The following is a 26460-nucleotide window of genomic DNA, read 5'->3' on the forward strand; positions in this document are numbered from 1 at the left end:
CCCTGGTTTGTGTCAGGTTGGCAAAGAATTAACTGGCACACCAGACAGCAATTCCCTGTGTGCTGAACACATGCTGGAGAAGAGGTGGGGAGAGGCACTGGGAGATTTGTGGCTAGCATTTTCTCCCATTTTTAAATAGTATTTGAGTGTCCAGATTTCTCTAGATGTTATCAGAGAAATTTCCTCAGGTAGTTTAAAGCCCGTGGCAGTCCCAAGAGTTAGAACTGATTCCACTGGACACATTCTTTGCATCTTTGAGCAAAAACTCTCGAACCACTTGGTTGAACGAATTCTGTTATGTGCGAAAGTGACCCAAGTAGATGGCTTGATTCGGGCATTGAATCCTGACTTTGAGTCAGGGGGCTGAGCACTGTATTCCAGAAAGTATTTTTTCTTTCTTGTCTTCCAGGTGAGGAGATCCAACAGCTGTGCCTTGAGATTGCTGTGACTCAGGCGTCGTCCTCGCAGAGCGCGGCCGCACTGCTGGGCTTGTGGGTGATGCCGCCACTGCTCCATGGTCTGAGTGTAGGTTGTCCTTCCAGATGTTAAGTGTAGTCGGGGTGGCTCTTCTCGGGGATGGCCGAACTCACCTGGAGTGTGGTCACTGAATCAGGAGTAGAAAAACAAAAGCTTACCAATACTTGATCTGGCCAGCAGCCTAGAAGATGATATGGCTCTAATCCTACCCTTACTTTTTTTTCATTATTTTAAATTTGTTTTAACTGCCACTATTACTAAAGTGGAGAAATGATGGTCATAGATACTAACATTACTTTTGGAACAGTTTGCTTGATAATATAGTATGGATATTAAGAGAAAGACAAATTCATTTGTGCTGAACACCTCTTGTATGTATCCCTTCCTCCCTTTCTTGCAGTAGGGTACAATTAAGGTGAATCTTGAAAGCCTGGTAGGATCTGGGTCAGCATTCAAAGAGAGACACTGGGGAGGGAGTTAGAGGAATGTACATCTCTGCTTGAGTATTCAGCATGAGCAAAACTAATGAAGTAGAAGGGACCCTTTCATTTTGTGTTTGTAAGCATGTTCCAGACATTGGCCAAAGGTGCATAAAAATAGAGTGTTTAGAGACATATAGTAAGGAAGAGTTTTGAGTCTATCTGCTGCAGAATAAAGGAGCTATTCCATAATTTCCTAAAGCTCTAACTTGATCGTCAGTACATGATCAGCATGTTGAGTTCTATCTGTGATCTGGCTTTAGTTTTCTCAAGTAGTACAAGGTTCTATTACAGCCTCAATGTCTTGGCTTTAGTTCTGAGTGCATTGTTTTTGTGTTTAGTCTTTCTTACTCCCCGTGAGGGTCTTCAGTTGAAGATGTGTGTTATTGAAGTTTGCACTTTTTTCTCTATCACCGTTACTCCCATTGTACTCCAGTGGTTTCCATCTAGCTGTCACTTGCTGTGTACCTGGTTCTTGCTAGCACTCAATCCATGTTATAGACATCAACTTTAATGTCTCTGGCGGCTCATTTTAAAAGTTAGCATTATTGAGGTGTAATTTATATATCCTAAAAGTAGCTAGTTTAGTGGTAAACTTTGGTGAGTGTTAGTACATCTCCATGAATATTCACATCACTCAACACAACTAAAAATTGGGCCCATTTTTAGTCAGTCTCTACTCTCAGCTGAGACTTAAGCTACCAATAATGTAATATACTGTGTATAATTTTGCCTGTGTGTAATAGTGTGTATATACATACATACATACATACATACATATTTATGTGCGTACAGGTGCACAGGATATGTAGAGTATATGGGGGTGGAGGTCAAAAGTCAATGTTGCCCATCTTCTTTAATTGTATTCCTCTTTTTTTGAGACCAGGTCTGTCACTGAACTTGGAGCTCTCTAATTTGGCTAAACTGGCTGGCCAGCAAGCCCCAGGATCCTATTCTCTATGTTTCCCCAGCACTGGGATTACAGGAATACTACCATGCTTTTTCACATGGGTGCTAGAGATTGAAAGTGCGTACACAACAAGCACTTTACCAACTGAGGCCTCTCCTCAGACCCTACTTTTGTCCTTTGTAGGAGACCAGCTCTGACCTTTCAAAGGGTTCTTGAGGGCAGGAGTGAGGAATGAAGAAGTATTAGATAGAAATATAGTTTTAGATGGAGAGAAAGACAGAGACACGAGACAGCTTTGGGAGGGCCCTGGGTCAATACTCAGTTGCCTCGACTTTATTCATGATGGCATTTTTTTTTTTTTTTTTTTTTGGTTTTTTTTTTTTTTTTTCGAGACAGGGTTTCTCTGGGTAGCTTTGCGCCTTTTCCTGGAACTCACTTGGTAGCCCAGGCTGGCCTCGAACTCACAGAGATCCGCCTGCCTCTGCCTCCCGAGTGCTGGGATTAAAGGCGTGCGCCACCACCGCCCGGCTCATGATGGCATTTTTATACACCAGCAAGGGGAGGGGCAAAAGACCTCCCCCTTTCAAGGTTGAGGTGTAAAGTACCAACAAGTGTAGACCCTTCAAAACACCTGGTAACCACACCCTTGGCCAAATCATCCTGTTATGTAGCCCTGCTGGGTAAAGCAAGCTCAGACTTTCTGACCTTGAGTAGCCTTACTAGGGAGCCTCTGTGGGCCCCCACAGTCCTTCTTTTCCTCTTCCATTATTTCATTAGTTCTTTGAGAATTTTGTATGATGTGCTGTGATCATATTAAACCCCTCCCCAACTCTTCCATATCTACCTCCTTTGCTACTGACCTAGCTTTATGGCCCTTTTCATTTTTCTTTTTAGTCCATCAAGAGAAATTTATGCTGCCCAGATACTCTTGGGTGTATGACTCTCCACTGGAGTAGAGTATCCCTACCAGGAGTCACATTCATAAAGAAAGCTGACTCTTTCCAGAAGCTGTCAGTTACCAATGGCTCCTAAGCTAGGGATGGAGCTTTCTTCCCATCCCTCCTCTCCTCTCCATGCTGGGATTTGGTCTGACTTGAACTTATGCAGGTCTTGTGAATGCTGTCACAATTGCTGTGAGTTGATATATGCAGCTACCCTGTACATTTAAACTTCACATAAATTTTAGGAATTCTTTAGCACAGAATCCTATTATGAAGCTTTGGTCCCAGGAAGTTTGTTTTGTTATTTCTACTTTATAGATTGATAAACTGATACATGTGTTTTGAGCAAAGTTTGCATAAGGTGATACATGGGAAGCTAGTATATGACTGACTCCAAAGCTCTGTGCCATGAACTCTTTCTTCCCATTTAATCGAGTGTCTAACAGCCTATTCTGTTGACCTTAGAATTTTCTTTACATTCCTGTAGGTCTGCCGTTTCTGATTTAGACCTATTCAGCTCTTGGCATCTGTTTTGGTTGTGGATGTATGTTGTTAATCATTGTTAAAATGATCTGAGCTGGAATAGTCTTGAAGATGTGCTCTTTAGAAAACCCATGCCACCTTAATGGACCTATTGGAAAGATTTTCCTTTTTTTTCCCTAGCCGACTTCTTCTAGACTTGTCCATTAGTATCAAACTTGTGTATCTAAGAATGTTTAAGTGCATGTGACAGCTAATAGTACTGCCTCATCTTGCCTTTCATGTACGCTGAGATGCCCTGGTCAGGCCCGCATGCTCAGTGGGTGGCTCTTCGATCGGAAGTGGCCCAGCACGCCAGTTCCGCTTATTGCTTCCCTGCTTTTCCTCAGAAGAATATAATAATATCAGATGCTTTGTTCCATTGATTTTTCAGAAGATGAGCTTCCCACCTTTGGCCTCCACACGTACATCCACACACTTGCATGTGTACCCGCACACATGCATACATACAGTGCACGCAAACCACAGACACAACCAAAGAACCTGAAGCGCAGCTATGACATACTTTCAGAAGTAGCATTTTATTTCTGTCTCTGAAAAGATCTAAGGTTTAAGTAAAGCAGAATAGTTGAGTGGATTGACAGCTTCTCTTGCTGGAGAATTCAGTTTTAAAACTGAATCGGAGGAGCTGGGGAAATGGATCAGTCGGTAAAATGTTTGCAGTGTAAGCATAAGGACCTAAGTTTGGATCTCCAGCTCTCCAGCATCCGTGTAGAGGTTGGGTGTGTTGTGTACGTGAAACAGTAGTGCTGGGGAAATGGAGACAGGGATCCATGAAGCTCACTGGCTGGCCAGGCTATTCAACTCTGTGTTTGGTGAGAAACCCTGTCTCAGAAAATAAGATGGAGGTGATTGAAGAAGACACCTTCAGTTGACTACTAGCTTCCTCGAACTCTGCAGCACACACCTGCACACATGGACACCAGCACCCACATATGTGTGCAGACACATATACAAACACCACATACAGAAACGCCAAAACAATTAGAAAAGATTAGAATAGCAACTGTCACGTACGTTCAGAAGCAGCATTTTGTTCCCATCTCAGAAAGGGTTTAAGCTATTTGACGATTCAGTTGAGTGGACTGACAGATCCTACATGTACACGTGAGTCACCCTGGATCAAGAAGTAACTGAAACAGCTACAAACGTAAAAGTAGGTGACCCTTTGGACTGGGAAGCCATGGGAAAATAAGGGAGAAAGAAGTAACCCACAGTTTTCAATCTGTCTTCTCTCCAACTCAGTGATGACCTAGAGCCTCGGAGCACCACAAACTCAGACTGACTTGTTTATGTCTGGCCTCTTCTGTTTCCCTTGCAGCTGAGTATCAAGAAATACCTCCTGGTGTCTATGCCTCTGTGGGTAAAGCACGTCTCCGATGAACAGATCCAAGGTTTTGTTGAAAACCTAATGGTGGCAGTTTTTAAAGCAGCTTCCCCACCTAGCCATCCCGAGTTGTGCCCAAGTGCCTTACAGGGTCTGAGCCAGGCCATGAAACTGCCCAGCCCTTCCCACCACCTCTGGAGTCTGCTCTGTGATGCTACGGGGAGAATTTTTGACCTTCTGCCAAATAGGATTCGGGTAAAGCACAAAAATATTTACATTCCTGACAGTTTATGCTGGGGCTTCCTTAAAGTCATTTTGGCAAAGCAGGCTGGGAATGTTTGAGGAATATGGGTGGGAAGACGAGCAAGAAACAACCACGTTCTTCACTAGGAGTGTTTGTTTCCAGGATCTAAAAGGAGGTTGAGTAGTCGGACCAAAGTTTTGAGCAAGCTTAGAGATGAGTTAACCAGTGCTGTACCAGCTGCCTGCCAGAGACGAGTGAGCCCAGAAATCCCTGCCCAGTGCACCTTGACGACACTGTCTTATTTATCATATCTGTCCTAAGTTATCACTTTATTATCACTTACTCATCACTATCTTACTTATCACTTTCTACCCTATGGCCTCATGCCGGCCCTTCCCCTCGCACTACGAACCTCTACACTGAAGTTTCACAAGGTTCAGATCTGCGTAGAATAATGGACTTCTGATAGGGAGAAAAAGTACAGCCAAGCAAACACACAGAACAATGGAGAAGACATTTTTCAACTGTGAAAAGACTGACCGTGTGTTTTGGTTTGGTAGCATTAGAATCTCATTAGCAACTGTTATTGGGGATAAACAAGTCTAATAAATTCATCAGAATATTAATAGACTTGATACTATTGTCTCACATTGTATTTTGACATGTTTGAGATTTGTCTTTGTCAGAGAAGTGATCTCGAGCTGTACATCAGTGTAGCCAAGTGCCTCTCGGAGATGACAGATGAAGGTGCCAACCAGCTTTCCCAGATTACCCAGGTAACAATGTGTCCATCTATGCATATTTTCACTATTGAGGCAGAGATTCCACTTGAAGAGTTGTTTACAATATCTTTTTGGCTGAATGTGGTTTTACATCAAACTTGTTACTGGATAACTTTAGGGAGCTGACTTTTTCCTTCACTTGACAGTTCTGGTAGCCAGCCTGGTGTTGTGATCGGTGTTTAATGCATACTGTCTAGATGGATAGATGGATAAATAACTTAACACAATTTCTTACACTTTGTCAAGTATATTTTGGTTATCCATTGGCAAAAATAAGAATAGGAAAATGTCTTCAAGGTAATACCCACAAAATGGGAATATTCTAATATTTTGACCAAAGAACTTGCTAGTATGTTGAAAGCATAAACAAATAGTCCTTTTCTCACCACTTCTGCTTTATTTTATTTTATTTATTTTTTTGGTACCTGCTACTGGCCTTTTGTAATGCAGAAGGTGATCATTTGAAAAACAAGTACTGTTAGTCCTGACAAAATTGACAAGTAGCCTCCAGACCCAGTCACATAATGAAGTAAATACAAAATGCTTTGTGAAGTTGGAGTTCCAAGTAATCATCAAATACTTTGGCATAAATACATTCCAATTGGTGTACTCATTTGAACAGAACCTTTCATACCATGTAGTACCATGAGCCCCTCATCCCCAGTTGCTGGCAATTATCTTGTCCTTGTCAGGTTTGCTTATTCAGTTGGATCCTTGAATATTTGCGTCACATAGAAATGGTTTTCAACCTGGGGTCTCTGGGCCTGGTGCTGATTAGAAATGGGAATTCTCAAGTCCCACTTGAGACCATGGAACCTAGCAGTCTATATTTGCATAGTCTCTCCAACCAGGCAATTTTGGCACATTCTAGGGTTGAGAACCACTATTACAGAGTGTTTGGCTCTCAGCACTTTGGAGATTAGCTTATTTTAAACAGAGAGAAGCAGTTCAGGGAAGTGGTAAGAGTGAGTCTAGATTTTTACTGCTGTTGAGTGAGATCCAGATTTGCAGCTTGTGAACAGTGTGATCTTGGTCAAGTTTTATAACCTCTTGGTTTCCCTGTCTGTAAAATGTGTATAATAGCACCTACCTCTTAGGGTTGTCTGCAGAGTTAGATGACCTAGTCCATAATAAGTACCATAATAAGTACTTGGAACAGTACCAGCTCAAAGCAAGAACTCAGTAATTACTTAGCACCACATTCTTCCTTGATTTTGCACCAAAAGTCAACAACTGGTAGTATCTTCAAAATAATTTGCAGTTCTCCAGAACCATACCAAGGAAGTTTGCCTACTCTGACATGAAAATCCATTGGTTTGTTTTGAATGTCAGCTCTTTGATAGATATATGATTTCCTAATACCATACACTGGTCATTTGGAAAATGCTGGCTTGTCAAGTTTTGAAGGCCTTCCAAATGTTGGCATATTTATATATTTATTATATATTTATATATATAATTTAATATATATTATATATTATATATTTATATATTTATTATATAATATTAAAACATCGTATTTGTTGTGATCCTCAGAAGTCTTATTCGAAAAGCAGTCTACACACTGGGGGGTTGTCAAGCTCAAAAAAGTAGACAAATTTTTTTCTGAAAATCTAATTTTTATTAGATGATATAAATTTAATTATTGGCAACAAATATTATGAAGTGTTTGTCTTGGTGTGATGGGTTCATTTCTTTAAGTTTTTGATAAAAAGTCTGTATAACTAACAGGTAGTTAAAATAGCCATAGTTGTCGTCATTCTTTCAAGGAAGTAGTGTTCCATATGTAGAACAATCTTAGTTCTCAACTCCACCTTATCAGTGGTTTTCCTTGACACAACTATGAAGCTCGGATACACAGCAGAATCCCTTATACATATTTCCCTGGCTTGTTTTTTATTGTTTACATTAAATATAACTGCATCTCAATTTATTTATTTGTTTTATGTGTAGAGGTGTTTTATCTGCATGTATATCTGTATATTATGTGCATGCCTGGTGCCCATGGAGGTCAGAAGACAGTGTCAGATCCCCTAGGGCTGGAGTTATAGATGGTTATAAACCACCATATGGGTGTTGGGAATTGCACTGTTGTCCTGGAAGAGTAGCAAATGCTTTTAACCACTGAGCCATCTCTCTTGTCCCTTATAAATGGATTTTAAAAAAATTAAGTGGCATTAAAAATGCAATGGATACTAAAATAGTTTGGTAGACTTAGAAAATAGTCTTGACCTCACAGAACCTTTCAAAGGGTATTGGGATCCCCAGGATTCTGGGTCAGATTTTGAAAACTCCTGCACTAAATATATATTAAGTGTTTAGACTGGTATTTGGAACAAGGTGAGCATAGCATGTGTTATGTTATTACTATGTATGCTTACTTGCCAACCTCCGAACATATTCATAGTTTTCATGAAAAAACAAATGTGGCGTTGCGGCCTTCTGTTGCATGTCCAGGCGGCTAGGCTCTGCTACAGGAAGTGGATAGCATTAGTGCTTGGGGAAATCGCATCAAACTTCCTGTTCCTGATCGCCTTTGCCTTGCAGTTCTGTTGATCACTAATGACTGGACAATCCCCCCACACACAGGACAACCTAGAAAAGGCTGCCTTTGTCCGACTGTACTTAGTCTCTCAAGGACGACTCCCCTTGATGAGCCTCACTGATCTGATCACTGCCGCTCTGCAGCATCAGGAGAAAGAGGCTCTGGCCTGGATGATTCTGCACAACTTATACCAGGCACGCATTGTGAGCCATGCCAACACAGGTGAGGACACAAACAGTGGTCTGCTATCTCTCTCCAGTTGCACATGTCTCCTCAACTTAAAAGCTAAATTGTGTGCCCCGGGGCTCATGATGTGAAATTCCCAGATAATCAATAATAATATTATGGATCAAAAAAAAAAAAACTAGTTTGTTTGCTGATGTGGGTCTGGTCTTACCCCAGATGAATGAATAGTACCTTCAATGGATGGTAAGCTGTAGCTCACACCATCTATTTCTTGGATATAGGAATGAGTTCTTTGGAGGATTTTTATATTATTTTTGTTCCTCTAGACTAAGTCCTCAACCTGTGGATTGCAACCCCTTTAAGGGGGTCGAATGCCCCTTTCACAGGGGTCCCATATCAGATATCCTGCATATCAGATGTTTATATTACAATTCATAACCGTATCAAAATGACAGTCATGAAGTAACAGTGAAAATAATTTTATACCTGGGGGTCACCACAACATGAGGAACTGTATTCCAGGGTTACAGCATTAGGAAGGTGGAGAATCACTGCTCTAGATGCTCATGGATACACACACTAAGTTAGAACCACTGCTCTAGACCCTCATGGATACAAACACTAAGTTAGAACCACTGCTCTAGACCCTCATGGATACAGACACTGAATTAGAACCACTGCTCTAGACCCTCATGGATACAAGAACCACTGCTCTAGACCCTCATGGATACAAACACTGAGTTAGAACCACTGCTCTAGACCCTCATGGAGACAGACACTGAGTTAGAACCACTGCTCTAGACACTCATGGATACAAACACTGAGTTAGAACCACTGCTCTAGACCCTCATGGAGACAGACACTTTAAGTTAGAACCACTGCTCTAGACCCTCATGGAGACAGACACTAAGTTAGAACCACTGCTCTAGACCCTCATGGATACAAACACTGAGTTAGAACCACTGCTCTAGACCCTCATGGATACAAACACTGAGTTAGAACCACTGCTCTAGACCCTCATGGAGACAGACACTAAGTTAGAACCACTGCTCTAGACCCTCATGGATACAAACACTGAGTTAGAACCACTGCTCTAGACCCTCATGGATACAAACACTGAGTTAGAACCACTGCTCTAGACCCTCATGGAGACAGACACTATGTTAGAACCACTGCTCTAGACCCTCATGGATACAAACACTGAGTTAGAACCACTGTTCTAGACCCTCATGGATACAAACACTGAGTTAGAACCACTGCTCTAGACCCTCATGGATACAAACACTGAGTTAGAACCACTGCTCTAGACCCTCATGGATACAAACACTGAGTTAGAACCACTGCTCTAGACCCTCATGGATACAAACACTGAGTTAGAACCACTGCTCTAGACCCTCATGGATACAAACACTGAGTTAGAACCACTGCTCTAGACCCTCATGGATACAAACACTAAGTTGCTTCTGTCAGTTTTACTTTAGTTTTCCAAACACAGAGATGGAAATTGATTCTGCCACCCCAAAACCATTTTCTATCATCAGGCAGATGACAGACTTCTGATTACTCTGCTGTATTGAGCACAGAAAAGCACAGGAGGACTGTATAACAGCTAACTACCAAGATCCAGCATGACTGCCTAGTGTCTGTCCAGATCTCTCCTGATGTGTTCAGTTTTCAGAGAAAACTGTGTGTTCTATCACATAAGTGTGTTCTATCACTACCGAGCAAGGGGGGCTTAAAGAAGGATTCACTTAAACATAAAGGCTAAAATAGTGTAAAAACTGTATCATGGGCAGCGACATCTCAAGGACTGCATCTTAAAGCTGTCTAAGGGATTCTGAGCCCTCGTCCTGCTTCAGTTGTGACGGCTATTGCTGATCTGTTTCAGGTGTGTTGAAGAGACTGGAGTGGCTCTTGGAGCTGATGGGTTATATGAGAACCCTTGCCTACCAGCCAGCATCTGTTCAGAGTGTGGCTCTTGATGAGGTACATCGAGAAGCGGTGGGCTTACCTGAAAATGTAAAATGTACCATTTCTTTCCCAGAAGAAGACTCCATGGCCGTCTTTACTGCTGTAACAAATGCCCGAGGTCATCGGCTCACAAAGTGAAAACATTCGTTTGGTTCGCACTTTGGGAGTTCTAGCCCAGGATCCACTGATCCCACAGCTTTGGACCTGTGCTGAAGTGACAGGTCATGGAAGGAGTGTGTTGCTGAGCCAGATCTAAGACCCATAGTTCTTTTTGGATCAACCTCTCCTGTCCATACCCGCCCCCCCCCAAAAAAAAATCTCCCCCTAGCTACTACCTCCTGTAAGGTCTACGGCTTTCCAGTAGTGTCACTCTGGGGACTGCGCCTGGAAGCCATGGCCCTTGGGGTGATCCGAGATCCAAAATCAAACACGCTCTCACAGTGTTTCTTCTTTTTATTGTGAGAAACACTGGCAATGACTCTTGCTGTGGTTCCGGAGATTCGCAGGACTGTCTTTTGAGGATTTTCCCCCTCAAGACAGGGGGTTTCACTGTGTAGCCCTGGATGTCCTGGAACTCACTCTGTAGACCAGCCTGGCCCTCAACTCAGAGATCCACCAGCCTCTGTCTCTGAAGTGATGAGACTAAAGGCATGCACCACCACCACACCCTGGCAAGAAATAATTTTAACAAAACATGTTCTTTGATGCACAGGACTCCAAGAACATTAGGTAGAGAGCGAACCTTGGGTCCTCATACAGAATGTGTGGAAATGTCAGGCTCAGGCCTCTTCTCTGGCTCACATGTAACTAAAAATGCCTAGAATGAAGAGATTCCTGAAGTGTGTGCAGATCACATGTGTGCCAACACCTGCATGTAACACGTGGAGAGGGTTCTCGTCATATCTGCACTGTGACTTATAATATCCCCAAGGAAAAGGCCTCTTGTAATGGGTAGTTGTAAAAACACCCAATAATACAAACACAGTTCTTTCCTACTTTTTTTTTTCTTAATTTTCTTCATAGGCATTCTTCCTGGTTGAGTATAATTTTCATAACCTGATACATTCTTTGAAATCCTGTACCATTTGTCTGAAGAGTTGTGTGTCTTTTTGCAGTTATTAATTTTTTTGTTTGATTTGCTTGAGACAGGGTTTCTCTGTGTAGCCCTAGCTCTCCTGGAACTCTGTAGACCAGGCTGACCTCGAAACTCATAGAAATCTGTCTGACTCTGCCTCCCAAGTGCTGAGATTAAAGGCATGTGCCACCTGAAGTTGTTAAATTTTTAATTCATCAGTTAGGATCTTAAGAGACTGAAAAATACTTTTTTAAAAACCTTTTTCAACTAATGCAATCTCTTTTTTTTTTCTGACTTCCTGAGCTTTTATTAACTTTGTTTTCTTACAAAAATCCCAAGTCACTTAGCATGCAAATTAGCTGGAAAAAGTATAATTGAAATCACAGTAATTCAGCATCTTGGAAGTGTCTCCATTACCATGTCTAAAATCTTTTACAAGTATCTAATGGAGTCTGAAGGATGGCTGGATTCCAGATAGAATTTTTTTTTTAATGCCTGAAGATAAACTTTTTATTGTTCAAAAATAAAATCAGATGTTTCATATTTTTAAAAATCAGTTTTGTCCATATAACAAATACCTTTCTTAGTTTATTTATCTCTTTAAAATGCCAGCAAAAGAAGAGTATTTAGATCTTGATATGATTAAGAATAAATTTTATTTCTCTTGAAATGTTGGAGGAATAATCCAGCCTCACAGAAGGGAGAATCAGGAACCTTCTCAAGCGCAGTGGAAGGGGGGCTCCTCAGTCAGCCTGGAACTGAGTTTGCCGTTCATGTAGTTCCTCTTCTGGGGCAGCAGGAGTGGGAAGAGTCGAGAAGACGGCCTTGCATCACGGTGGAGGCTGTGCTTGTGAACTTGTGCCACTTTGAATAGAACCTATGATCTCATGCTACTTCTTTCTTAACAGGCTTTGGACTTCTTGCTGCTGATATTTGCAGCTGCAGTGGTGGCGTGGGCAGACCATGAGGCCCCACTTCTCCTTGGCCTCAGTGCCAGTTGGTTGCCATGGCATCGGGAGAACGGGTCTGGTGGGCCAGCAGCAGCCTTGCTTGGCAAGAGTCCTATGCATAGAGTCACCGTGCAAGAGGTTCTCACTCTCCTTCCCAGTAGCATGCTATTGCTGCTACAGAAAGAGCCATGGAAAGAACAGACCCAGAAGGTGAGGGGTGGCAGCCACCCGTTTAGCAGGGCAGGCAGCCTTTTGTCTCCAGCAGTTGTTGCTATGGGATGGAAGTGGGAATTCAACGAAGATTGGATCACACCAAAGGCTTTCATACTCAGCCCCGAGCATCGCTCTTATGCCATGTCCTAGAGGTTGAGGCCCGCCCAGGTGCATGGTATCTGTTGTCTAGAAACAGCACTGACAGCAGCAGCAACTCATTTATGGTGAGGGTGCAGCAGAGATAAAGCTCGTATCTTTGTTCACTTATCGAGGGCACATGTGCTCTTGATCCTGGGTGGAAGGGATACATTTTACCAAGTCAGGACACATAGGCAGACAAACTCAAGATTCGGGATGGTATGCTGTGTGGGATATGAGGTGAGAAGTAAGAGAGGGACATGGGCTCATGTCCAGGGGTGGCTCAGAGAGTGTTCTAGAAGAAGTGTAGGTCTAGAGTCTTACTGTAACACAGTAAAGGGTCCACCTGGCTTACTCTATCCCACAGAGCCACTATGTGTACCTGGAGTGGCTGGCCTGTTCTAGTGCTTGAGCAGGGTTCTGTTACAGCCTGAAACCATCACCCCTGACCTCAGGAAAGCCCATGTCATAGGAGGCTCTTTGGGGTTAGTCCTCAAGCGTGCAAACTTACCAAAACACATGGAAATATTGTCTCCTCTACTTGGCTTTATCCGGCTCCATCCTGTCTTTAATATAGCCGATTGGAAGATTCTTCTTTGAATCCCATGTCATCAAAACTGGATTTGTATGATGTTGAAAGCTTTAAACTAATAATGTGTTGCTTTTTCTTGAGGTATGAAGATTAATCCTTAAAAACATTCTGAACCGTGAACCCGGCTTAGCTACACCTAACCCCGCTGACCATCTCAGCTGAAGGGCCTTTCACAATTAAGTCAGATAAGGATTAGGAGGCCGTCGCAAGCTTTGCATTTTCTGTTCAGCTTTTAACCCAAATAAATGTAGCCTCTTCTGTTATTTCCAGACTGAGACACTGTTCACTTTGGATATGGGATCGACATCTTAAATTGATTATATATTTGTAGTGACTGTTAATCTACTAGTAAGTTATTAAACACTCAGGGAGGAAAATTTACGAGCCTATTATCCTTGACCAGAATGCATATGGAACCAGTGAGAGGTAGCGTGATACAGAGAAAATAGCCTTGCAGCCAGGTATAGCTAGGCTCAAATCTTGACCCTGCTGTTCAGAGCGATGTGACTTGGGCAAGGCCACTGACCTCTCTGAGCCTCTCAGGGTGACTAGAGACAATGATAAACTAAATTCTTCCGGGCCCATGTCCAGCTTACTCTGTCTGCACTAGGTCTTCGTGTATTCACTAGGGGAAGTGGGTTAGACTTCGTAAGGCCTTTTGATTTGGGAGTCATGTCACCTCTGCACCCCTCCACCCTTTAATGCTCTTCTTACACCCATCTCACTTCTGCTTCTCCAGCCTCAGCAGGAATTGCTGAAAGGCTGTTGCCCTTCTCCTGTATGCAGGCCCAAGAGACTGGCTGAGCTCATGCTGATGATGGGATTTACTTCACTGACAATGTTCTTTTTCACCCTAGTTCATTGACTGGCTATTTAGTGTCATGGAAATTCCTAACGAAGCCTTTGCAGCAAAGTCCAAGGATCTTTTGAAAGGTATTACTTCATGCTTTATGCCTAACATGGGGTAAAACCACCCATTGGTGGCTGTGATGCGGAAGAGCAGAATTGGACACATGGTTTCAAAAAGTGTCCCTAATGTGGCATTGCAAATCCGAAAAATGGATTAAAAAGGAGGACCAGTGCCTTTAAACTTAACTTTTAGAGAAATGGTATTAGGTATTTTATTATAATAGTAAAATAATTAAAATTTGCAAAATTCTGAAAAGTAAAAATACAGCAAACAGAAATTCAAACAGTTCTGGAGACAGTTTTGATGGTTTCCCTAAGTTTTTCTCCATCCTGTGTATGAGGACTCTTTTAGCATATTTGTAATGTGAAACTACTGGAAAAGTACACATAGACAGCTCTGATTTCACCTTTCATGTTTTAACATTATTTTAAATCCTAGAACACATTCTCATACTAGCTTCCAGTAATAGTTGATGCTGCTTAGTATTTTGCCATGGGAACTAGTCATTGCCCATGCTATCAAGCACTTCCAGAGTTTTCGTGGTTTCATACTTCTCCATGGACTGGCACATTATGACTGTAGGAAACCCCAAATGTGGAAGATCTTCCTGAAAGTTTTGTAGAGTCTTAAACTCAGATATGAGGTGTGATTTGGCCCTTGGCCTCATGACTTGAAATAGCTTGTACTTGTCATGCATGTCCTGGGACTCAGGGTTCTGAAGCCAGTGGCTACTGCAGTGTCCTTTGCATGTCATAAGACATTGATTGTACTGAGAACTGCCATTCCACTGGCCAACCCTGTGATGATTTATCTACCTTGGAGTCATAGTATGATGCATGTTTTACTTTAAAGAAGGTGTAATATTTTTGTTACTAAACAGCCAAGAATTCTGGTGAATGAGACGCATATAGATGCCTGAATGTGATTCTAATACAGCACAGAGCTTCACTGGGAATCAGGGCTGTGATTAAGATATTTTCACTTTATCCATTTCTAGGGACTTGCTGATAAGACTCTATTTGTGTGCTGCAGGGAGTTTGGGCTGGTGATTGTTTCAAACATGTGCTATCATCAGTTCCAAAGCTAACAACTGATATCAATAAAGAAAACAATCACTTGGCTTAAGGAATCACACCTTTACTAAATTAGTGTCATTGACTTCCTAGAATGACCTGGGTTCCCTACATTCCTTCATGTTCTTTTATTTGACATAATATCTGAATATATTCATATTCTAGACTAAGACAAGAAATATGTAATAGTTACTAAAAGATAGTATTTAGAATTTCTAAAAGATATTATTCAGAATTTCTCTACTTTAAATTTCTCCTTGGGTCATATAACACAGTAGGAAATACATGCATTACAGACACATGTCCAAATAAAATTTAGTGTGGTACACTTGCATCCTTGAGCACAGGAACTCAGCCTTATTATAGGTGTGGAGTTTTCTCTTTAATTAAGCATTTAATGGAGTTAATAGTGTTCATGTATAAAAGAACACAAATTTAAAGTAAATTATTACAGAGGGAATATACTCATGTAAATAGTAATGGCATTAAGAAAAACAATATCACTAGCATGTCAAACATCATAGCTCTGCTAATTTTCCTATTTACAGATTTATAGGATAACTTTCAAAAAAGAAAAAAAACACCAACTACTTTTGCAACCTGTAAAACCTGTGGGGGTTTTCTTTGGGGGGGTGCTGTTGAAATTCGAAATTCTGCTAAGATGTGGGAATCATTAGTTTTGAAGACGAGTCAAGTAGGGAAGTGCCAAGCTCTGTTTTGACTCCTTTTTGATCAAAATGACCTTTTCAGCACAGCTCTGTCAAGTGCATCTGTATGCTCTGTGTTCTTGTCCTCTTAGCCACCCTGCTGTCCTTGAGAGTTCTCCCAGAGTTTAAGAAGAAAGCTGTATGGACGAGAGCGTATGGCTGGTGACATTCTTAGGAACCAGCAGCATGCCCCGCTGAATGAGGCAGACCAGAAAAACAGAAGTTTTCCATGACTGGTGTCTGAGATTGGTGAGAATTGATCCTCCCAGTTAAAGGTCATGGAAGGTGGCTCCACATACTGACATCTCAACTTGTGTGTGGCCAGGAAAGGGGTGCATTACTTGGGTACCTGGGTATTTGAAACTGAAATAAGAACATGCCTTCTTTATGTCCTGAATTCATTGTAAAAATTTTTCTTTTCTTTGTGAAAACTGAATTATATTTTCTCTCCCTTAAGTTCTAGTAAAATAATCTTATGAAATTTGTGCAATGTGACTTTTACTTTTAAGTGTGTGGGGAGATATTGCCAGTGAAAGCAAACCGTAGAGGTGACAAGGGTATGATGAAGCCACAGAAGAAGTCAGTGAGTTAGACAAATTTTATTCCTGTTGATAAAACACAAGAGCACTGCTAGGCACATTCACATTGCGAGACATGACACCGACTGGTACCCAGGTTAGGTTCATCAGCGATAGTTATAATTCCTTTGCTTGGATGTCATGAGTGCAAGAAAAAGTTATCCAATTCACAACAGCAGTCGTTGCAAAGGAGACTTAATTCACATCAATGTTGGTCTGATGGATCCCGTGATGCTGTGATCTGTTCCTCTGGAGACTGTGCCTCCTACTTGGCAAGGTGTCTGCCAGCAACCTCAAAGGTAAAGAAAGGTTCTTTTTTCCACAGGCATGGGAGAAGCAGCACTGGGAGGACCCCAGAAGCCATGTGGGTCTCTGAACAGTATCTGGTCCTTGGCATGTGGGATACACTCGGTGACCAGGCCTAAGTCACAGAGGAGGCAGCCCCAAGCAAAACCTCTGAACTGAGTTTCCCCAGGAGAAAGATGATAGGATGCTAGACAAGCAAAAAAGGATCAATATCTCCTCCATAGATCATTTTTTTTTTATAAGTACAGCTCATTTTACCAGAATGGTTCGTGGCCTAACGGTTTGTGATAGTATCACAATTTCAGCTACTGCCATGACGAGAGACTCGGGCAGCATTTTAACTTTGATGCTCACTAATTATCGTGACTTCAACTGGGGCTCAGTCATATAAATGTACAAACAGGGAATCATTAGGAAGCAAAGTCATGACACTGATGTCAGGTGCTTTTTGTATCTGCCACACAGACAGTGCCTGGGGCTTCACAAACACTATAGAACTTCTACTACTAACAGGGGGCACTTATCTTCTTGTCCCAAAGTGCACCTGGCAAGTTCATAGCAGCACTACTAATTTTATTTTCCAGATATATAATTTCTTTACAAGTTGGACTACAAGGAAATAAGTTTCAGCCAAGCGAGAAAGAGGTGGTAGCAATTTACAGCAGCTTTTTTTTCATCCTGTGTGTGCTATTGTATACTCCCTACCATCTAGAAACTGAAAGTCATCTAGCATTTGCTGTTGGGTGCCAGACCATGAGTACACTAGACTTTTCATTTGGCTTAGCTTGTTTGAAGTCTTGAACAATACTGTAGGGGGCATTGTTTTCTATTTTAAAATGGAACAAAAATATTTAATAAGTGGGAGAGTTTTACCTGAAACCAAGGTCCGAGAGCCTAAGATCCAAAGCCTTTTCTACTGCATCAGACACCTTGGCTCCCACTCTAACGTGCAGATCTGCTAAGAGAAGCCTTTGACACTGGGAAGCTTGGGACTAGTGTAGCAAACCAAGTTTGCATGCATTAAAGAGCTCTAGATTCCAGAGTACCTTGGAAATACAGGAGACAATGAGCCCTGAAGAGGAAGTGGGCACTGGAGACATCATGAATCAGCAACTAAACATTTGCTGATGCCCAAGGAAAGGGAGAATCTGCCTAGACTTCAGATTTCAGATTTCCCATGGCTTTTCAACCTAATTTCTTCTCAAACCTGGTATTTCCTCCTGTCCTTCACGAGAAAACAGAAGCTTACAAAAAGAAGGAAATAAAGTAATCCTCAGCCCTCTTAACTAGTTCTTTCTGCTTTGAGCATTCATGGATGGAAGTCATGTGGTTTTCTGCTGATTGGACCTCTAAGGATTCCAAATTAGTGACTCTAAAGAGTAAACTCAAAGGTATACAAGTGAAATAATAACCTGCCCCTGGTTAGCTCTATGACCCCCATATAAGAGTTACATTGTTCCACCAAGATGCTCCCCTCTCCCCGCTTTTACACAAGCAAGCTGCTGCTGCTTTTTTAGATCATGTTCTGAACTGCATAAGGAAGTCTTTGTTTTAAGTCCTCTCTTGTCAGATCTTGAAAACACAAGTTGCCAAGACAAATAGTATTTGAGGATGCACCCGGGTAGGGTTAAAGCTACATTGTGCCTTAAGGAAGTATCCAAACACAGATTGGATTTGAAAAGTATGCATTTGGCAAAGATGTGGGCATCTGTGCAGTTATCTAAAATCATGTTACAGTAATAATGTAATAACTCCATGGTAACCAAGGGGCTGCAGAAAACATCTTATGATGAATTAGTAGATGTTAACTTCTTTTGGAGTGGAAGTATTTGGAGGTGGGCTTTGGGAAGTAAGTAGGGGTGCAGAGGGAGCTTTTCTGAAGATTAGTGAGTTCACAAGAAGGGACTTGGGAGAGGTGCTTTCTTTCTCTACCACGTGGGCACACAGCAAGGAGGTATCCCTCTGTATCTCACACTCAAGAATCAACTGTCACTTGCTATCTTGGTATTGAGCTTTTTGATTTACAGAATCACTCAATTTAATAGTACTTTGTTGCAGCAATCCAAACTAAGAGAGCAGTGGATAACAAGAGGTGAGGCACCACTGTACTCAGAACGTAAATGTGGAGAAGCAGCTTTGAAGTAGAAGATGGAAGAGTTTTAAGATGCTGATATCATCTTTTAGGGTTTGATAAAAGTGACTGTGGTCAGAGCTGAGGAAGAAAGGACATCTGGAGTGGAAGCCTTGTTTTCTTAGAGAACTCATCATCATACAAATTAGGGCTGATAAGTTTCCCTTATGTGACTTAGGAGGCAGCTCTGATCATCTTTGATTCACCCTTCCCTGGTCTTAGAAAATAATATATATGTGTGTGTATATATATATGTGTGTGTGTGTGTGTGTGTGTGTGTGTATCTCCAAAGAGCTCAAGGGGCCATTCTGTCAAGTTCTAAGAAGTCCAACTGTCTTCCTATCTCTGTTAACTACAGCTCAGACTAGCAGTGTTCCTACTAGAGTAGCTGATCAGATCTACAGTTCACATCTACCCTAACTAACCTTACTGAATTGGCTAGCATCTTGCTTTTGGACATCCAAGCCTCCAGAACTGTAAAACATAGATTTCTATAGTTTTGCAACCAAGTCCTATGGGAGGGGATTGCACTTTGTGATATAGCAGTGGCCTGAGCTAAGTCACAGAAGATGTTTGATAGGCATCTAAATATATGTAATGTTCAAGGTGATTGGCTCTAAGGGCAGGGGCATTTGTCTGCAGAGTATCTAAGTAGATGTAATGTTCAAGGTGATTGGTTCTAAGGGTGGGGGCATTTGTCTGCAGTGTATCTAAGTAGATGTAATGTTCAAGGTGATTGGTTCTAAGGGTGGGGGCATTTGTCTATAGAGTATGTTATCCTAGAATTAAAGAGGATACTTTACAGCATTCCTGTCCTATAAATCTGCTAGTTGTTATTACAGAAGTTCATCAATTGGTTTCTCGAGTCAATTGAACTTACTCCACTGAATCTATTTCTCATTTACTTTACACGAAAACATTCAGACTTCAGGCAGTATAAATGTAACCTGTGTGAAGTCCACAGCCTTGGTGTAGCAAAGGTGTGCTGTGCCTGTTGAAGATTTGTTCATACAGCACAGTAGATGTGGAACAGAATGTGCAGTGCCTGCAATAATCCATGTAATAGATTGTTGTTAAGTTCTCTGTTCTTTTACTCTAGCATACGCCAGTGTTGTGTTGGCTGCAGGCTGACCCACCAGCCCATCTTCTCTTTTGTGCGATGGGCAGGGATGCTGCCTCACTTTTTCTTCGGTTTGGCAGAAATGACTCCGAGGACATCTTTTCTTTCTGTGTAAAGATGGCTGTAGGTGAAATACATACCTACGGTGCAAAGGAAAGTGAGGTTGGTTAACCATGTCTTTGAAAAGATCTGTGGTTTGAGGACACAGGGAGAGGGCCACTTGAGTTGGAGGAGCAGCAGCTGTAAGGGATGCTCAAGCAAAGCACACGAGGAACTGTGCAGCTTTTACACGGAAAGGGAATGCAAGCACACGCTTCTGTCCGACTCACTCTACCCCTCCCCTCCCCCACTTCCATAGCTTTCTTTACAACCCCTAAATGGTCGTCTTCTTTATTCGGATGTGCTATTCTTACACTTGGGAACTGTTCTCTCTCAGACACGGTTATGATCCTGATAATTTGTGAAGGGTAGAGTAAATAATAGAAGTCTTTTTCCCAGTTCCCTGGAAAACAATGTTACTTGATTAAGTTTGTTCAAATATAACTTTCTACTAGCCCACACTACATTTGATTAAATTACTTTTAAATAGCTTTGCTCTTTGGTTGCGGATTTCCTATATGCGTTACTGTACATATTAACGGGTTCAGTGTGGTTCTTTCCACACGTGCATATGGCATGCACGGATCAAATCTCACCTCCCTTCTGCCACTCTTCCAGCCCCCCAGGACCACAATTCATTTTTCATGTCAGTTTTTACATTTTCACATGTAAGAGAGAACATTCTGGCTTGCTTCACATGCCCCCCATTTCCATTCACGGCCCTGGGATAACAGGAATTACTCTTAATGGCGAAATGCCCCATGGTGTGATCGTGCACCGTATTTCCTCTGCCCATCCATGTTGACAAACTCCTGGGCTGGTTCCTGATCTTTCTGTTGTAAACAGTGCCACAGTCATCACGGGTATGCCTTCCCTTCCATGGCCTGCTAACTTCACTTCCTTTTGTCCTCTCTGGGGCAGCTGGATCAGATGGTAGTTCTATTTTTACCTTTTTTGCGGAACTTGCACACTGCTGCAGTAGTGGCCGCTCTACTGTGTGTTCCCAACAACAATAGTTTCTTTTTCTCCACGTCCTCACTACCATTTGTTTGTGTTGTTGTTTGATTGATAACAGCCAGTCTGACTGGCCTGAAATGGTAGCTCATTGACTGTGTGTCCCTGATGGTTAGTAAAATGAAACATGTTTTTCAGAGTAATTAACAGTTTAAACGTATCCAAGTCTGTTCAGATCACAAACCCATTTTCTAATTGTCTGACTTATTTCATATAAATGTTTGGAGGTCTCTGTGTCTCCTGAGTACTTGGCAACTGTTCTCTGCCCCTCTGCAGGTTGTCCCTTTGCTCTATCATTTGCCTTGCTGGGGAGAAGCTTACTAATTTAATGTCATCTCATCAATCTCATTAATTCTTCCTTGTATTTCCTGAGCTATTGATATCTTATTCAAGAAATTATCATTTGCACCGTATCTTGAAGTCTTTCAGTGGTACTTTCAGAGTGTTGGGTCTTACATTTAAGCATTTGATAGTTTGAGTTGATTTCTGTGCAGGGTAAGGGTCCGGGTCGTGTGTCATTCTTCTGCATGTGGATATCTTGTTCTCCCAGCACCCTGTGTTTCTTTCATGTATATTGTTATTCTTGGCATGTTTATTTCTTTTTCTTTTTTTATTGGCCTTTTATGCCATTGCCATACTGCTTACTACTGATCCTTGTGTCTTGACATTGGCTGATGTGATGCCTCCAGCTTTGTTCATTCTGCTTTAGGGTCTTTGGGGCTTACATACTAATTGTATGGGTTTGGTTGTTCTGGGAAGCGTGTTATGTATCGTTTTACTCTTTTTTAAAATTATTTTCTTAAGAGCTTATGTGTGAGTAGGTGCTTATGGTACTTGCACATGTGTGTGCTGGTGTGTATACCATGTGTGCACATGTGTGACCAGAGACGCTCTCGGCTATATCCCTCCCTGCCTTGTTCCACTGAGACAGGGTCTCTCACCGAACCTGGAGCTGGGCCAGCAGCCAGCAAGCCCCAGCGGTTCTCCTGCTCCTACTTCCAACAACCCCAGAGGTGCAGGGGTAGGGCCACACCCAGCTTTTTGGTGGATGCCGGGAATTCAAATTCAGGTCCACATGCTCATAGAGCACAGCTCTTACCCACTGAGTGATGCTTTCAGTCCTCAAAATGTCAACAGTTTAGTTGGAGATTGTACTGAATCCCCACATCACTTTGAGCAATATGGACATTTAATGACTTCCGCCATGAAAATAGGCAGTCTTCCCATCTTTTAGTAGCTTCAGTTTCTCTCCCAGTGTTTTGTAGCTGTTTTTGTAGAGGAATTGTACTCCCTAGGTTGTTCATAGGTATGTTTTGTGGCTATTGTGATTTAGATTTCGTTCTTAAATTCTTCCTTAGCAAATCATTATGTGCGAAAGGGCTTATTTAAAAACAAAAACTAGAAGCATAAAGTCCTAAGTAGACAGAGTTGTTCTGAATGGACTTTGAGTCAGGGAAGGCTATGGAGTGTGTATGTCCAGCTTAGGTGCTGCCCACATGAAAAACATTTTTCTGTCCTACTACTCAATCTGTCTCTCTCCTAGTAGTTCTGGTGAAGTCTTTAGTTGTTCCCCCCAACACGCCCTGTTATTTTTTGTTTGCTTTGCTTTATTTTTAAGACAGGGTCCCACTCTTGTTCAGGCTGGCCTCAAACTGACAACTTCCTGAGATTTCAGGTGTGAGCCACCATCCCCAGTGGCAAGATTTTTCTATGCATCTGCAACAACACAGATAATTGGACTCCCTTCCTATGAATCTGCCTTTCCTTCTTCTTGTCTGATTGCTCTGACTAAAATGAATAGGACACTGAGAAAGAGCAAGGAGAGTGGACATCTTGTCCTATTCCTGATAATAGAGGAAATACTTTGTTTTTTAGCATTCAGTATATTAGTTATGGGTTTGTCATGCATACCTTGTTCTTGTATTTTATCATGAATGGATGTTGAACTTTATCAAATGATTTTTCTACTCTACTCACATAACTTTTGATATCTATGGTAGTTTATTAATTTATAGAGGCTGCACCATTTTTGCATCTAGGAATGAAGCCTATCTATAGTGTATGATCTTTCTACATTCTTACTAGTATTTTGTTGAGTTCTGCATCTATGTTGATTGGGACTGTTGGTCTATAGCTCCTTTTCATTTACTATTAAATTTTGGTAATGCTGGCCCAAATGATTGCCCATTCATTTGAGAAGAATTGGTACTAGTTACTCTTGGTGAAATCTTGGTAAAATTTAATTGTGAAGCCATCTTATGCTGGCTTTTCTGCATTGGGAGATTTATTACTAGTTTATTACTCATTACTAGCATATCCAGGTTTTTCTATATCTTGTTAAATTTCTCTATCCTTTTGGTTGAATTTTGGTAGGTCTTTTGTATCCAGAAATGTTTCCATTTTCCAATTTGTTAATGGGTAGTTGTTTTTTTTTTTTTTAATAACCCTAACTGATATTCTGCATTTCTGTACTGTGGGTTGTAATGTCTCCTTTAACATTTCTAACTTCATTTCTTTGGCTCTTCTATTTTGGGTGGTTATTATAACTGAAAAGTTTATCCACTTTTTTTTGTCCTTTCAAGGAAATAACTAGTTTTATTTTATTGACCCTTGGTACTTCTTATTTTCTGTTGACTTCTGGTCAGATTTTTATTTCTCTTCATACAGTTATTTGGGATTTGGTTTATAATTGCTTTTCTTAGTCCTTGATATGCATGGTTAAGTTGTTTATCTGAAATTCTTCCGTTTTTTATGTTTTTACACATTGTTCTTGGCATTGTTTTTGATATATCCCACAGGTTTGGGATCCTGTATTTCTATTGGTTTCAATAAATTTTTCTTTGGACTTCCTCAGTGGCCTTCTGTTTGTGGGAGAAAGGGAAAGCAGGTTGTGGCCAGCACCTAAGTTTCTTTGTGGTCCTCCTTGGGCCATGTGCCCTGTCAACCAGAGCACTAACTGAAGCCTTAGCATTGCTCACGGCTGCTGCAGTTTACCCCTGGGGTCAGAGAAGCATTAGGACCACAGAAGTCTTGTCTTACCCTGTAAGTGGCAGGCGCCCATGCTTGTATGTGTGGGGAGGGACTGTCGGTCCCAGCACTGCTAAGATTCTACACTCTACTGACCATACCCTGGTCTCAGAGGGCAAGCTGTCTAATCCCCTGTATTCAACACGGCTTGCTGGGACTCTCTTCATTCCCCCTCACTCAGAAGAGGATTCCTCTCCGCCTAGTAGTGTAGATAGCATGGCAAGCTCTCAGGTTTTTGTGTCTACTGCTATGCTAGGTTTGTTTGTTGTTTTTCAATATTACAGTGTTCTAGTTTCTCCCCATAATTTCTTGCACTCTCCCAGAATGCAGCTCCATACCTATTGCTTGTGTTTTCTTTGTGGAGCAAAGTACTGATGCCTATACTCAGCCATCTTGAAATCCCACACAAGTATAACTTTGTGCATGTGTTTGTTTTGTTTTTGAGACAGCATCTCTCTCTGTGGCCCTGCCTGGCCTGGAACTCACTCTGTAGACCAGGCTGACCTCCAACTAACAGAGATCTACTTGCCTCTGCCTCCCAAGTGCTGAGATTAAAGGCATGTGTCGCTAAGCCTGGCTCAAGTGTATGTTTTATGTGTGTGTAAGTGTTTTATCTGCATGTATATATGTACACCACATACATGCCTGCTGCCAGAAGAGAGGGTGTGGGTTTCCTGGAACTGAAATTATGGATGGTTCTGAGCTGCCGCGTGGAAGCTAGAAACTGAACCCAGGTCGTCTGTAAGAGCAGCAAGTGCTCTTAAGCACAGAGCCATCCCTCCACTCCCTCCCAACTGTAAGTTTTTGTTCTCAGTTTTCTTTGAGCCTTTATCACCGACTTTCTGTTTGCCTCCTAGGGAGCACTAGCATGTAAAGCCAAACAGAAAACAAAATGGGCATACGTGAAAAAAAATAAAAATGGATAACCCTTCTGTTGGGCATTGGGTTTTACAGATTATGTCTTTGTGATCAAAAAATGTCTGTGTCTCATGCATCTTGCAAGCAAATTCTCTGCTAGTAGCATTGTTCTTGCTGTAACAGTGAAATTTTGTTAATACTTGATTTCATGATGCCCCCCCCCCAAAAAAAAGCATCAAGGGTCTTAATCCGACTATCTAGTTCATTGTGTGTGGGGGCTTCCTTTTTAGTTCTCTCCACACTTACCAATCTGTTTAGGACAATGGCAGCATAAACCACCAGAAAAATGCGAAAACAAAATATCTACTTACCTATGAAGAGCACCAGGAGATACAGCTTGAGCACGTAAGGGAAACAGGTAGATATGTCCAATGGCAGCATGGTGCAGTTGGCGCCAAATGATTCGAAATAAGGCAGTGACTGATAGATGGTAAATGCTGTTTAAAGATAGAAGGATGGCAAAGGTTCTTTCTGAGTTACAGAGGTGAGTGTGCACAGATATCTTTAATGAAGGAGATTTGTGAATCGGCATCATAGATGGTAAATGCTGTTTAAAGATAGAAGGATGGCAAAGATTCCCTTTCTGAGTTACAGAGGTGAGTGTGCACATTTATCTTTAATGGAGGAGATTTTTAAATTGGCAACAACAGCTTTGTGATGATTGCTGAATCTTTTAGTGAAAGCTGCAACTTGATATAGAAATCTATGAAATGATTATGTTGCTTAAATTGTTCCAGTATTCTGACTCAGTAAATTACTGCCCACTGTGTACCCACTGTTGAACCCACACATTTCATGCTTACATACAAAGACTGTATAGCGCTTCTTAAAATAATGGCTTTAAAAGTACATCTGTCTTCTCGCTCACAAACGGGGAGGCAATCGGGTATGGAAAGTGCTACATCTATTTTCCTCTTGGAGTTACATGACGTGTTTAACAGTGAAGACTCGGAGAGGTTCTGCAATAATGAAACCTCCCAGCATTTTGGTGCCATGACTGGCCTTAGAATGTCTTCTTTCTCCTCTGCCCTGGGAGTACTTAGTACAAATCTGGAGCAACTCTGTGAGAAATGCTGACCTAAATTATTCTGTGGGAAGAGGCTAGTTTAGTGTTAGATGCATATAGAGGATCCATGGAACTAGATCACATGTGTACATTTTTAAAATAACATTCCTGCAGTAAAATGGCTTTTATAGTTATCTAAGC

General features: G+C 41.7%; 2 protein-coding genes across 8 annotated transcripts in view; one reads left to right on the plus strand and one right to left on the minus strand.

Annotated features, from left to right (window-relative positions):
* Positions 1-16545, plus strand: part of Focad (focadhesin) — a 301255-nt gene extending 284710 nt beyond the window's left edge. For 4 of the 5 annotated variants that reach the window (XM_028859771.2, XM_028859770.2, XM_037202699.1 and 1 more), the window contains 8 exons: positions 410-525; positions 4669-4929; positions 5605-5694; positions 8290-8467; positions 10320-10417; positions 12386-12637; positions 14228-14303; positions 16153-16545. In XM_028859771.2, the coding sequence (XP_028715604.1) occupies positions 410-525; positions 4669-4929; positions 5605-5694; positions 8290-8467; positions 10320-10417; positions 12386-12637; positions 14228-14303; positions 16153-16226 (1145 nt within the window). In that variant the 3' untranslated portion in view covers positions 16227-16545. Of the gene's footprint in view, positions 1-409; positions 526-4668; positions 4930-5604; positions 5695-8247; positions 8468-10319; positions 10418-12385; positions 12638-14227; positions 14304-16152 lie in introns of those variants that run through there. The other variant, XM_037202700.1, reaches the window with a different exon arrangement.
* A 99-nt stretch (positions 16546-16644) lies between these two features.
* Hacd4 (3-hydroxyacyl-CoA dehydratase 4) overlaps positions 16645-26460 on the minus strand; it is a 28756-nt gene continuing 18940 nt past the window's right edge. For all 3 annotated transcript variants that reach the window (XM_037202703.1, XM_037202701.1, XM_028859775.2), the window contains 2 exons: positions 25565-25690; positions 16645-20335 (listed from right to left, as the gene is read on the minus strand). In XM_037202703.1, coding sequence (XP_037058598.1) covers positions 20253-20335; positions 25565-25690 — 209 coding nt within the window. In that variant the 3' untranslated portion in view covers positions 16645-20252. The remainder of the gene's footprint in view (positions 20336-25564; positions 25691-26460) is intronic.

The sequence above is a fragment of the Peromyscus leucopus genome, chromosome 2, assembly GCF_004664715.2.
Source record: "Peromyscus leucopus breed LL Stock chromosome 2, UCI_PerLeu_2.1, whole genome shotgun sequence".
Lineage (NCBI taxonomy): Eukaryota > Metazoa > Chordata > Mammalia > Rodentia > Cricetidae > Peromyscus > Peromyscus leucopus.